The 14,097-nt window shown below is 37.8% G+C and overlaps 1 protein-coding gene across 1 annotated transcript in view; it reads right to left on the reverse strand.

Annotated features, from left to right (window-relative positions):
* Nucleotides 1-14,097, reverse strand: part of TMTC1 (transmembrane O-mannosyltransferase targeting cadherins 1) — a 291,686-nt gene that overhangs the window by 270,570 nt on the left and 7,019 nt on the right. Inside the window, 1 exon segment of the mRNA XM_017875607.1 lies at nt 4,933-5,110. Within this exon segment, the coding sequence (XP_017731096.1) occupies nt 4,933-5,110 (178 nt within the window).

Raw genomic sequence — 14,097 nt, forward strand, 5'->3', positions numbered from 1 at the left:
GTTTCCGTTACCAACATGGTGGTTGTTACCTAGGAACTGCAGCCTCTAACAAATGCTCAAACACTGGAGGGACAAACATCAGTGAACATAACTGGAGAGAATTCAAATGATGTAACGGCAGATCCTCTAGCAAGGTTAACACAATCACAGGCAGATTTTTCAAATTAGGTGTTAATTTGCTGTAGAAACTTGTCTTTTGGAATACCACCAATAAGATTTGTATGAAGTATACTATATGTATAAGGCTATTGATATTTATTTTATCTGAAAGAATGAGTTCCATTAATGTCAGACAGGGCCAGGAACACACAATTAACACATAGCAACAGCTACAAACCAGACAGACTGGTTAGAGATCATAATTTTCTCTTAAGTCTTCCTATCCCAATTCTTGTTGAAATGTTGAACTTAACCTTCAACTCCATGTATCGGCGTTTCCTGCGCTTGCTCTCAACTTGACCTAAGTACATTTCTGTAAATCTGTAACGTCGCTACAATGATTAAGTTTTAACTATCATAGAAGAATTAAAATAACTTCCTCCATTTTCCCAGTGTCTGTACTGATTTTTCTCATGATTCAGGATTCATAAAAACATAAATTTCCTAAAAAATATACTGCCAGGAAATTATTCCAATAATCTCAAAGGCTTAAGTGAGGAAAGCTCTGGGTCTGACTTATTTATTGCTATACCCCTGCACTGAGTGACTCTATTATAGTCACTGTATTATAGCCACGTAAATATTTATTGAAAGATTGAATAAATTGAGTAAATAAATGAATTTGTCCCTATTTACTTAAATTAAAAATAATTTTGCTCTCTGCTAGGGCTCTTGTTTTGTTACAACATATTGCTTTATCTTGCATCTATTTATATGTATGCTCTTCGGCTTTTCAATGAGCTTGTGAAATTGTGGCTAGGGACCCTGCTATTCACTCACATATTCCCCTGGAAGAATGCCTTACACCAAGCAAGTATAGTCAGCCCTCCATATCCAAAGGTTCTATATCCCTGGATTCAACCAATTGATGATCAAAAAAAAAAATTCAGTAAGTAAATGAGTAATAAAAGTACAACAATAAATATAATACAAATAAAAACCAATATAGTCTAACAACTATTTGCAAATTATGAGTATTATAAGGAATGTAGAGGTGATTTAAAGTATACAGGATGATGTGTGTAAATTACATGCAAATACTACAGCATTTTATATAAGGGACTTGAGCATCCTCAGATTTTGGTGTCTTTGGCGGTCCTGGAACCAATCCTTTGCAGACACTGTATTCATTAACTATTTGTTGATTACATAATTAATAAAGCAAATGCTTAATCATATCAGTGTGTTCAAATTAAACCCCACCTAAAAAATTTAAAATTTCCATCCTTCCTGAGATAGTTTATGATCCAATTTTTGTTTTTCTTTAATAAAGAGGAGATAATTCCCAGTAACTCCCTCTCCCACAAAGCCAAGGTCTTTTTCAAAAAAATAATTCATCAGGGCCAGGTGTCACAGCTCACACCTGTAATCTCAGCACTTTGGGAGACTAAGGCAGAAGGATTGCTTGAGTTCAGGAATTCAAGACCAGCCTCAGCTACATAGCAAGACCTTGTCTCTACTTTAAAAAAAAAAAAAAAAAAGCGCAGCATAGTGGTGAGCACCTGTGGTCCCAGCTACTGGGGAGGCTGAGGTGGGAGGATTGCTTAAGCCAAGGAGATGGGGGTTGCAGCAAGCTATGAACATGCCATTACACCCCAGTCTGGGCAACAGGGTGAGACCCTGTCTCAAATAATAATATTAATGATTTATCTCTATCTTCTGAAAAGTACATCTCTTTTTCTATTTCTCTGTCCTCCTCCTACTTAGAAACTTGAATTGAAATCTATGACTAAATAATAAGTTCCCCGATTTTACTTTGTCATGTAAACTGTTTTGTAGGCTAAATTTCTCTGCCTCCTTCTTACACTTCCCTCATAACCTTATGAATGTAAGCATCCTCCCTAACATCCTTCCCTAAATAAATACCCAGCTCTCAGACTCCTCTGTCCCTTTCATTGTTACTATGGATTTTTTTCGATTAGTACAAAAGTTTGTTGTAACTATTTTTTTTTTTTTTTTGGAAGGTAATTTTGCTAATAGGATTTTACTCTTTTCTTAGGAACCAACCTTAACCAGTTCCTGATCAAACTGCCAAAGGCTGCCTGTGTTTTATGCACTCTCTCTTTCTGATACCTCTGAATTGAAACTGTTATTGCCCTACTCATTTGTTCTTTCATGCAGTAGTTGTCCCCAATATGCTCTAAGCACAGATTTCCAATTGTATATGAAGAATTATTTGTCAGAAATAAAATACTGTCTATGGTTTTATAGTATAACATGCCATTGGCCCAGCATCACATATTCTATATGTCTAGTTAGTAGTAGTCTTTGATTATTTTCTTCATATTCTATCCAAAAGAACATTAAAACTTAAGTATCTCTCTTATTTTTTCAATTCATATCAAAACTTTCTCATCATAATTTTAAATACTTGAAAGGATCTAACTGCCTATGCATTGTAGATATTGACATTTCAAAATGAGGCCATAATGTTCCTGTATTAAATCTACCAAATGGAATCTGAACACTATGGCAACTTGAAGCTCATCATCTTCCATTTATCCAAACATGAATAGGTTCTTCTTTAATTGGTAGACACTTCATATCCTTTCTCCTTGAACTCATGCTTTCATTGTATTTCCCCCTCACCATTTTTGTAAATTACATAGTTATGCTTAAAATATTGTATTTATCATCCTTCTCCCTACAATAAAATATATACAATTAAATCTATATTTTAAATTTCTTTTGACCATAAGCCTCTAAGTGTTAAAATTTAAATTTTTGTATTACTATTCCAATTATTGTTGATTCATAGATGTTTGATATATCATAAATAAAGCATAAAATGATAAATAATTAATAAATATAAAAAATCACCTCTTAATAACCTAGGTATAGCAGATTTCTTTTCAGTAAGTTCAGTTGTCCGTGGCTGAATCTTACCTTGTGTTAGACTATGACAGCAGGCAGCATTAATACCAGCTATTCCTAGCTTTCATCTTCATAGGCTGTTCACATAAATAAGTGAAAATGGAAGTAGACCTGTTACAGCAATGACTTTATTCTTTGAACTCCAAGGTATTGGCAAATATCACATAATGATCTATCACCTTACATAATTTTTAATGATCTAGCAGCTGACAATGTAATCAGGTCCTCCTTTCATTTGGTCAAAAGCAAAGAATTTAAACATGGCCACCATTAGAGTTACCTGTCATTACAGTCATTTACTGTCACAATTTCTTTTAAGTAAAGCGGAACGGCTTTACTGAAACTCGGCAAAGGACTATTATGCCTCATACTCGCCCACTTAAAGTCACCTTGCTCAGTCTAAAATACTCACAAAGAGTTGGGAAAATGACCTTTCACAATGTAATTTTTTAAATAAAGTGATCTTTCTTCATCACCCAGTCAACATATATTTTTGTCAAAACTTTGAGCTTACAGATTTAGAATTTTGTTGGTGGAAAATGCCCATCATATAGCCTAACTGGCAAACCAGTTTTCCTCATCAAACCAACTGGTTAAATCAGACTTCTGTGTCAATTTAAATAAACATATTATTATGCATCTCCATGACAACTATGTCACTTCTGAATTCAGAGGAGAGAGAAGGGAACCACCATGACATCTTTACTGCAGGTGTGTTCTCAGGCAGATCAGCTTCAGGGAAGCGTCCAGAGAGATGCAAGCTGAGGCTCTGGAAAAGAGTCTTGTAAAACTGTGGTGCCCATGGACCTCTTATCAAGTTTTCATCTACCCCTGGCCATGCACATAAAACAAACCAGCTGTGTTCACCGAGCTGGGAAACAAAGTAGCTTTAAAATGCCATCTGATTCATGGAATGATTAAATAAATATTTTAAAGAGGGCCATAGCTATCAACACTTTTTTTTTTTTTTTTTTTAAGATGGAGTCTCACTCTTTTGCCCAGGCTGGAGTGCAGTGGTGCAATCTTGGCTCACTGCAACCTCCACCTCCCAGGCTCAAGCAATTCTCCTGCCTCAGTCTCCCAAGTAGCTGGAATTACAGGCGCCCGCCTCAGTGCCCGGCTAAAGTTTTTTGTAATTTTAGTAGAGATGGGGTTTCACCATGTTGGCTAGGCTGGTCTTGAACTCCTGACCACAAGTGATCTTCCCACCTCAGTCTCCCAAAGTGCTGGGATTACAGGCATAAGCCACCACACCCAGCCAATCCTTTTAAAGTAAATTTTTCATCACCCATGCAATAACTGCCCTTCCTATTAAGTAACTTGGGAAACAATGTATAAGGTTACTAAGTCTGTCTTTCTAACTTGAAGAATGTCAGTCTAACTTTTTATAGTACTTCCCCAGCACTTACAGTTCTGCATAATAAACATTATAAAATAAAGCAGGGTGAGAAAAGGTAAAATATAAATGTGGAGCAGGAACAATGACTCAGCACGCTAAGTGTCTCAAATGGCCCTTGCTGCTTAAAACACATTAGGACTTAAATTATCTGCAAATACAAAACTGAACAAACTGTGGCCATTCATTACTACCTGTAATAATAACAGCAGTTATTTAGAAAAGCAGTTAAATCCAAGAGGTGCAATAAAACCATTTTGAACATTCAAAAGGAAAAGCTGTCAAACAAAATGATTTATATATAAAGACAAACACTTTAGTAGAATTAATTCACATGGTTTTGAAAGGGAAAAAAGATCAGCTTAGTTTATATGTATATATCCATATACACACATATCTACATATACACACATATTTACATGTATATATATGTGTGTGTATACACATATACATACACACACATACTCATATTCATTATTTCACTGAGATCCAATTACACTTACCGCCTCAGTATGAATAGGATGCACAGCGAAAAGCAATGCCGTTACAAAAGCAAGTCCACGATTTTTGAAGACAGTTTTATCACAGGTGTACATCAGCACAAGAGTCACTAAGCAGTGCAAAATTACATTTACTGCATGAAAGTAGAATGGGTTCATACCAGTCAAAAATGTGTTTAGCCTGTAAAAAAAAGAAAAAAGAAAAAACTGCATTAGCTACAAACTCAACATAAGCACAGGAAAACAGACGGAATCCACCATTTAAAAAGATAAGCTATTAGATTAATGAGTTTTAAATGATACCCAACGTTGGGTTATTTTTTATCTTTGGGTATATATCACATTTTTCCTATTTCAGAATTGTCCCATGTGCAGAAATCCATGCATATACAACACAATATTATTTCAGGGAACTTTGACCTCACTGAGAAGGCAAGCAAACAGGTGCTGAGCCTGTTTTTCCATCACTCAATGGCTAATGCGAATACGCCCCCTTAATATTCTTGTTTTCATTGCTGGCTCTTCCCAAGCAACTGAGTGTTGAAAGGGAAGTCCCAAGCGCTGTGGGTCAGAGCCACATATACCGGAGATGAACAGAAACCATGAAACTACGATTGTAGTCACAGTTGGGACAAATGAGGCATTGGTCCCACAGTTGGGACAAATGAATGTGTTCTCTCAACCATGGTGCCACCAGGGACCAGGTTTCTAGATTATGCACCTGGAAGCATCACCTAATTACCACCCCACAAAGGAAGCTTTAGGGAACCTACATGCTATTACCAGCTGCAGCTGAAATGAAAAGATGAGCAAAAGCATCATGTTCCAGAATGTGTATTAAATGTTTTTAACATAAATTCCCACAGATCTCAGTACCTGATTTCTAAGACTATGACAAAGAAACTAAAAGAGAACCACAAAGGGAAGGAAAACCAATTGTTCAACATCTTAAAAAATACTTTCATGAGACAGAAATGCAGAATAGAGAGACTTTTGAAGGTTGCCTTAAATTTAATAACACGACATAATATACCCAATTTATTCTGTGGGGTTACAGAAAAAATACACTTGCACAAGATGATTCTTTCCAGGGAGCACTGACGCCCTAAGTGGTACTGCCTACAGTTGTCTGTATTCTAGTCCATTTTAACAAAACAACAATCCTAGGTCTTCAATTCTCAGGCCTTTAATCTGCTTCTCTTATAGAAACAGCTCCTCTTTGCCAAAACAACTAAGAATGAAAAAGTAAGCTTTAGAGATGACATACGCGTATTCTAAATAATTGACGTAATTCATGCACAGCTTTAACCTACAGAATTTTAAACATCTCAAGATTTATTTGGACATATGAATGCAAATGTCATAGTTACTAATAAACTCCATTTTCACTCCCACTGAAGTAATCAGAGTCTTCACTAAGCCTAGAAAACTAAATTGTTGTATTGGATCCAACTCCAGGGCTCTGATGCAAGATTTGACTCAGCTGTGTGTTGGCAGCCTCATTCATTAGTCTGCACACACCCCAGCATCCTCAATACAGAAGCCTGGTGGGAAATTTGCCCATCCAGAGGGAAAAAGGAAAAGGCAGTGGACTAGAGAACTCACAGGTCCAACTAAAGCAGGGAGACCAGCATGACATTCCTGGATAGAAACACACATGAGGAGGCAGAGCTGCTTGAAGTCAGAAGATTTGGGATTGGAGAATTGTTAAGGAAGAGCAAGACCAAGTCCAGGTCCCTGGAGTACTTGGATGCAGTTCCCTAACAGCCCATCCCTCTGAGACTGATTTTACACTGAGTTCTACTTCATCAGGCTGAGCTTTCCAGACCAACTAAGCCATTCATTTAAAATTCATTCATACCAGTGACAAGCATGACAGAAAACAGGCAATCTGACATCTGACTGGTAGGTGTCCAAGTTGGAAAGTCTCTTGGTTGGCGACATGCATTGGAGGCTTTAAAAAGGCATGCACTTTTGCCTGAAAATTCCACTTCCAGGAATTTGCCATAAGGAAGTAACCAGAAAAGTTTATATAAAATACAAAATATATATAAAGTATATATGTAAATATATATAAATACATATATATGTACATATACATAGAAAAGATGGAAGAGTGAATGTACAAGAATGCATCTCACAGTGTGAATTATAAAAATGGCAATAGTGAGAAAGGCAAGATATCTAACAAGCCAAATCCTTGAAAAATTTGACTATTCCCATGGATCCTAAAATTTAGATAATAAATTTGGATTACAAATAATAAAAAAGAACAAAAGGCTTATTTTGCAAAGTATTTATTATTCAACCATTTGAAAATAAAAGCATCATGAAAGATGGCATTACTACTATATTACCATACTCCTATCAGAGTATTTAACATATATTCCTTTCTCCTTCCAAAAACAGTATAAAATGGTAGGCATGAGTCACCTTTGTAGTTCATATGCATCATATCTGAAAATGTCGAGGTGTTATCCATGTTATTTCTTGAACTTAGTCAAAATCTTAAAAAATACTTCTGTGAGACAGACATGCAGAAGAGACAGACTTCTGAAGGTTGGCTTAAATTTAATAACAGGACCTAATGTACTCCATCGCATCTGTGGGGTAATAGAAAAAACACACTTGCACAAGGTATGGTTCATGCATCAGAAGCTTAAAAAGGTACACACTAGAATTCAATTAGATCCCAAAATATAAAATAAATTGCTGAATGAGGAGCCCCCGCAGTAATGACATAACGGTATGAAAGTCCCTTACCTGGAATCTAAGCTTTAAGAAATCACCCTGAATCTGGAGTTAGGAGTATATTTAAAATATCTAAAAAGATGGAGAGTGAATTCTCCAAATTACAGACAAGTGAGCTTGAGATAAAATGCTAACAAAAGCTTCTAGCATATCCTACATGTGATCACAGAGAAAAGAATCTGATTCTGGGAGATAATATGGGTTCACAAAAAGGGGGTTCACTGATTAGCCTCATAATTTAATAGAAAAGGCGATGTGATGGATGCATCACATCTTTATTTTAACAAAGGCATTTATCAAAATCTCTCAAAATCTCCCTGCAAACAAGATAGCCTAAGATAGATTTGTAGCAAACACCAAGAGCAGTGAATAATAAATCAATGTCTCTTTGGACTAAGATCTCCAGTGTATGTCACAGGGTTCTGATGTTACCTCTGTATTTTCCAATATTTTTATCAAAGTTTCAATGAAACTATACAGTGTATACTTATCAAGATACAAAATGCCTTTATCTGGAAAGGAAAGTTAATGTACCAGAAGAACTAACTGACATTCACAAAGAGTTTAAGTGGCTGAATTGTTAACTAATTCTAACAGGATTAGACAGAACAGTGGTAAGAGTAAAGGCTCACATGGGGATATAAAAGAACAAAATACTTGCAATCTAGATTAAACTGTACATAGGTTACTGCTCTGGGGCTTTTGCCTTCAATACAGAGTTAACGTGTGTTGGTTATCAAAACAGACCAAACCAGACAGACAGGGAACTGCACAAGTCAAATAATTTTTCATTTCAATTTACACAATTAGGTATTTATTAAGTACATACTGTACATACTACATGTCAGATATGATTCAGGGCCCAGAGATACAAACAGAAGTAAGATGTGGCATCTGTTCCCAAAGAGTTAATAGCAGAGTAGGGGCAGGCAAGGTAATTAAACAGCTAATTCAATGTTAAAGAATTCTGGCAGTGAAAGAACTTACCAGGTGCAGAGATGGGGAAGAGGGAGGTATTCTACCTGAGGATGGGAGAGGCAACATAGGTGGTATCCAATGTGGGGCAGCAGACCATCAGAGTGCTTTTTAAACACAGAGCACCTTCACAGGAGAACTTCGGGATGCTAAGGGGGTAGGGAAGACCCTCAGAAATGATGCCTCTTGAATGTAGCTTTGAGGAAATGGAAGATGCTCAGCCTAGAGAAAGATGACAGAAATGATGCCAAATTCTCCAGGGGAAAAGATATTTGCCATATTTATGGCTATATCCACAGTGTCTAGCACAATGCCTCATTCATGATTATCACACATTAAGCATTTGGATGAATGAATAAACATGAATGAATGAAAAGCAATACTAAAGGAATGCACTTATTCTAAGTAGCTCCCTAAGGGGAAACTACAATCCAGTAAAGATGTTGCAAACTGGCTTCACAAAGGCTAGGTTTAGCCTGCAGGTTGTTCTGTTTTACCTTCGTACCTCTTTTTTACGTACCAGGGTTTTAAAAACAGGTGGCTTCATATAAAAATTTCCAGCTTATCTTGAAATATTAGAAGACCTGACAACTCTGGGCCTACATGGCTGCATGGAAATATCTGTGTGCCCATCTCGAGAGGACAAGGGTGCACAATTTGCCATAATCTGTACCAATTCCTATCATATTTCTAACCCGAAGGCATTCATTTATCATTACACGCACAATTTTTTTGTACAGTAAAGATAAAAGTGAAATATTTCTTGAGCCTACATGACTATCACACATGGGCAATAAGACAGTCAAAATGACTCCTTGAAGAAAAATGGAAGAAAGCATATTTCTGGAAGAGGAGAATATTCCCATGTGCCTAAAATGCAAAGTATTACAACATAACCTCACATCCAGCTCACTTCACTCACTCTAAGATCAGCCTGACCCTTTAGCATTTCAATTTTCAACTTTTTATATGCAAAGTACTGAGAGGCAGGCTTCAGCTCAAAGTAGGAAGTAACACTGAAGCTAGTACACATTTAAACATTTAAAATTATATCAGGTGCTTGGATAACCAGAAATGTCCACAAAGAAGTATAATGACAACTCACAAGAAATACCATCTAAAAAGAACATCTCAGGATCTATATCACCCTGAATGTACCCCTATGAAAGTACTTAACCAACTTTTTTTAAAAAACTCATTAACTATATTCATCAAACATTTTTCATACACTATAGGAAACTAATTTCCTTTTGTTATTGTATGCATCTCACTCAGCACACAATAGATTCTAAATGAAAATTTACTGAGCTTACATTAAGTTGCAGTTGGAAAAGATCACCTTTCCCTTTGGCTTTAAGAATCTCTAATTTTATTTGGTGTAGCCTTCATTCTTCATTTAAAACTAAGCCAAGCAGTAGGAAATAAAATAATTTTTTTTCTGAAATAATCTTAATAGCCATCTCTCACTATATGAAAACCTTCCAGAGTTTGGTAAATATGAATCCAAATCGCCCCTTCTCCATCTGAACTCCCTCTGCCTTTCTGTAAAACTTCCCAGAAAGGTAGGGCCATGAGTTCTCAGATAAGCTAATTTGCAGCACTGCCATATCGCTTCCCAGGAAAGGGCATAGGGTCACACAATCTGGCACCAAAGGGGTTGTGGGGTGGAGAGAAAGGGAGAAGAAAGAGCTGTTGGCTGCCCTCTGCCTCCTCACTCGCACCGCCTGGAGCTTAAGATAAATCCCATCACTGTCTCTTAAGTTTCTTCTTCGACAATAGCTCTGGTTTAGGAAAAAAAAAACAAAACTAAACAAAACAAAACAGTAACAGTCTATATTTGTGAAATAGAGACACACAGTAGGGAATATACTAGAGTCTTCCTCAAAAGAACCCCAACTCCGTGTCAATCAAATGGCTCTACCTCAAGGAACTGGCATAGGTCTGTAAACTGGGTAAGACATCACAACTCTCCATGTGGTGACCCAAGCCTGATTCCTGGCCCTGAACCTGGAGCTTTTCCTGGAATAAATTTTAGCAAAATTTTAGAGGGCTGTCCCATTCCTAGGTACAACATGATTAATTGGCCACCACCAATGATTGTTGCAGGTCAAAAGATTCTGATTATCACTGTGTCCCAGAGGCCCGTCATGATCAAGGCATTCAACTTGTCTTTGGCAGCTAAGCTCTGCCACTTGGTCTTTGGTACTCCAGGATCCCAACACCCCATGAAGTCAGAAAGTTCACCTCAATGGAGCATCTCCTACATCACACCTGGCCTACAGAAGAGATCCACCAAAGAGCTTCTCGAAGTTGCAGGTGCTCCTTCACCAATGTAATTCTCAATGCCTCAGAAAAGGGAAAGTCATCTAGCCCTAGCTGGGAGTACAATGGAGGCATGAGAGGGTGTGTGTGCAGTTTGCATGTGATAAACGCATGCCGGCATTCCTATCTCAATGAGCCTTTGTGTTCCTTTCTCTACATTATGCCCGGGAGACTCTGGCATCTCAACCTCATTAAACATGGGCCCCCATGAGTCCCAGTGGTTCTCAAGCGTCTTAATCATCTGGTGTGGTAGCTACAATTGTTGATTCTCTGATCCCATCCCAAGATATTCCAAGGCAGTAGATCTAAATTAGGGTCCAGAGATCTGCCCCAAGCAACCCAAATGGTTCATAGTCAGGTGATAACTCAGAACAGTGAGAGACAGGTCTCAAAGCTTAAGGAAAGGCTGCTAGGATTACCCAGCTTTCCAGAAAAGCACAGATTTCTCACAGTAACAAAATATACATTCTTTTCCAAAGAAATACAAACCACGGAAAATAAAAAATTAAAAGTACTCCTTTCTTATCTATTTCTGGTGTCTCCAGTGATGGGTTCTCCAACATTTTCCACATGGGTTTCCACAGCCCAGTACTAAGCACACAGCACATTCTCCTGTCTTCCACTATTACTGTTCATCTTTCTTTTTCCCAACCTCTCGCCATCATTACAGATCTCAAATGCTTATGAGAGGTTTCCATAGTCTTCTTAGATCATTCAACCAATAAATAACAACATCTGGTTCTTCTCACTTTTCCTCTAAGGCAAATCCCCTTGGCCCTCAATCATTTTGGTTGCTCTTCTTCTGCATTCCCTTCAGTACCAGGAATAAATCAGCAAATCATCATTGCTTAATATATCTGAAGTACAAAACGATGTAGTTCCCAGGCACCAATGCAAATAATAGTCCAGAGGGGAAATTGACACTCTGCAGCCAAAGCAAAATTCATGGCTTTGATTTGAGTTCAATGCATCACATCCTTATCTGGCTATGAGGAATCTGCCACACGGGAAAGCTGCCCCATGGGAATGGAGGTTATTGTCACTGTTACATTAGTACTAGAGTAATAATATAGTTATTAGAGTAATAACTGTACAAAAGAAAGGGTAAGAAAACTGAAGGCAGAAAGATCAGTAAATATATCTGGAAGGTAGCAAGTCCCAGAAGAAAATCCTCGGAAAGACAGCCAGTAAATAATAAAAATTAGGACAGACCAAGGCCAAATATTTTAGTTTTAACTGAGCTGTCAACTTTTAGCATTTTTTAAAAAAATATGTGTTTGGTGTTTGGTGGAGTGCTTGGGTATAATGCAGTTCTGACTTCAACTTCCCAAAATTAACACAGACTCCCAGTTGAGGGCAAAGTCGTCCACAAAACTCCTCACACTTCAGACATCAGCCACAAGTTCCTCAGGCTACTGGTACATCTGACCAACTGACTACATAATCAGGGCCTCCCACAACTCTCTCAGGTTTGATCATACATTGGAACAACTCATAGAAATTGAGAAACCCCTATACTTATGGTTATAGTTTTCTTATAAAGGTTACAAGTCAGGACCAATCAAAGGGAGAAACCTATGGGTCAGGGTCCAGGAGGGTCCTGAGCATAAATGTTCTGTTTCTACAGGATGCTTCACCCTCCCAGAACATCAAGGTATGATTACCTACCAGTGAAGTTCAAGCAAACTTCAGTGTCCAGAGTTTTTATTGGGGGTCCCAGTAGGTAGGCATGATTGATTGAATCACTGACCACGTAACAATTCAATTTTTAGTCCCTCTTCCCTCCTAGGAGGTTGGGATATAGGAGTGATATCACATGCCTCACAGTCCCAACCCTCTAATCATATAATTGGTCTTTACACCACAGCCAGCCCTCATCCTGTAACTATCTAGGAGCCCACCATGAGTCAACTCCTCCTTAGCATAAACTTAGGTGTGATTCCAGGAGTCCATCATGAATAATAAAGAAACTCCTCTCACTTGGGAAATTCCAAGGGAGCAGAAGCTTCCTCCCAAGAATCCAACATGAAGGTCAGAAAAAATCACTGTCATGTTAGTTTCTCTGGCAAAATATTTCCAGGTCCTTGTACTCCATCTGATTCAACAAGGCCATTCCTCATCGAAAGCACAGGCATAGATGAATCTTAGGACCCTGAGATCAGAGTGTAGTGAGAACCCCCTATAATTCTGGGTTTTGAAGGTACAGCTGCTGTTTCTCGCCTTGAACTTTGCAGCAAGCATCCACCAACCATTTGTGCTGCAATCTGCCACCTAAGAAGAGTGAGATCCAAAAGTGCTACAGATCTTCATTCTCTACATAGAGTTGCAGTCCCAGCAAGTTACAATAGAAATTCAAAGTCATCCCTTTCAGAATCTCTCAGTAAACAGAACTCACTGGTATTCTCTGTATATATCTGAGGAAATTCCTAGTCTGCCTCCACTTTTCTCTTTGAGAGAGAAAGAACAAAGGTAAATTAGCAAAAAAGTAAACCAAACAAACTTTTCTCTACATTATAATCATGTAGTCTTACCTTAGTATTTACCTGAAAATTTGAGCATTCACAAAAGGATTTATTCATTCTTTAAAAAATTAATTTATTTTAACTGACAAATAGTATTCCATCTTTCAATGGTAATTATTGAGTCCCTACTTTGCAAGCCAGGCTTAGTTCTAGGTGCTAGAGATAAACCTCATGGAACTTACACTGTAGTGAGGGGAGGTAAAAGTCAACAATAAAAATGATGCTAGACAGCATCATTTAGGGTGATACTAAGGCAAAGCAGGGTAAGGAAATAAGGGTAAAACACAGAGGAGTGTTTGCTACTTTAGATCACCTGGCCACCAGGGAAGGCCTCTGGGATGAAGTGACATTTAAGCAGAAACCAAAGGTGGTGAGCACACAGGCCCTGCACAGATCAGAACAAGGGTTCTGGAATGCTGGTGCAGAGAAAGAGGTGGAGATTGGTAGAATAGGCGTCAAAGAGGTAGCCAGGGGTCAGATCAAACAGGACTTCATAGTACAGAGACTATATCTTATTATTTGGGAAAGAAACACTGCCATTGTGTAGGTATGATCAGGCATTCCTTACTCCTCATTTTTTTTTTCTTTTTCTTTTTTT

The sequence above is a fragment of the Rhinopithecus bieti genome, unplaced genomic scaffold (assembly GCF_001698545.2).
Source record: "Rhinopithecus bieti isolate Rb0 unplaced genomic scaffold, ASM169854v2 scaffold_7884, whole genome shotgun sequence".
NCBI lineage: Eukaryota > Metazoa > Chordata > Mammalia > Primates > Cercopithecidae > Rhinopithecus > Rhinopithecus bieti.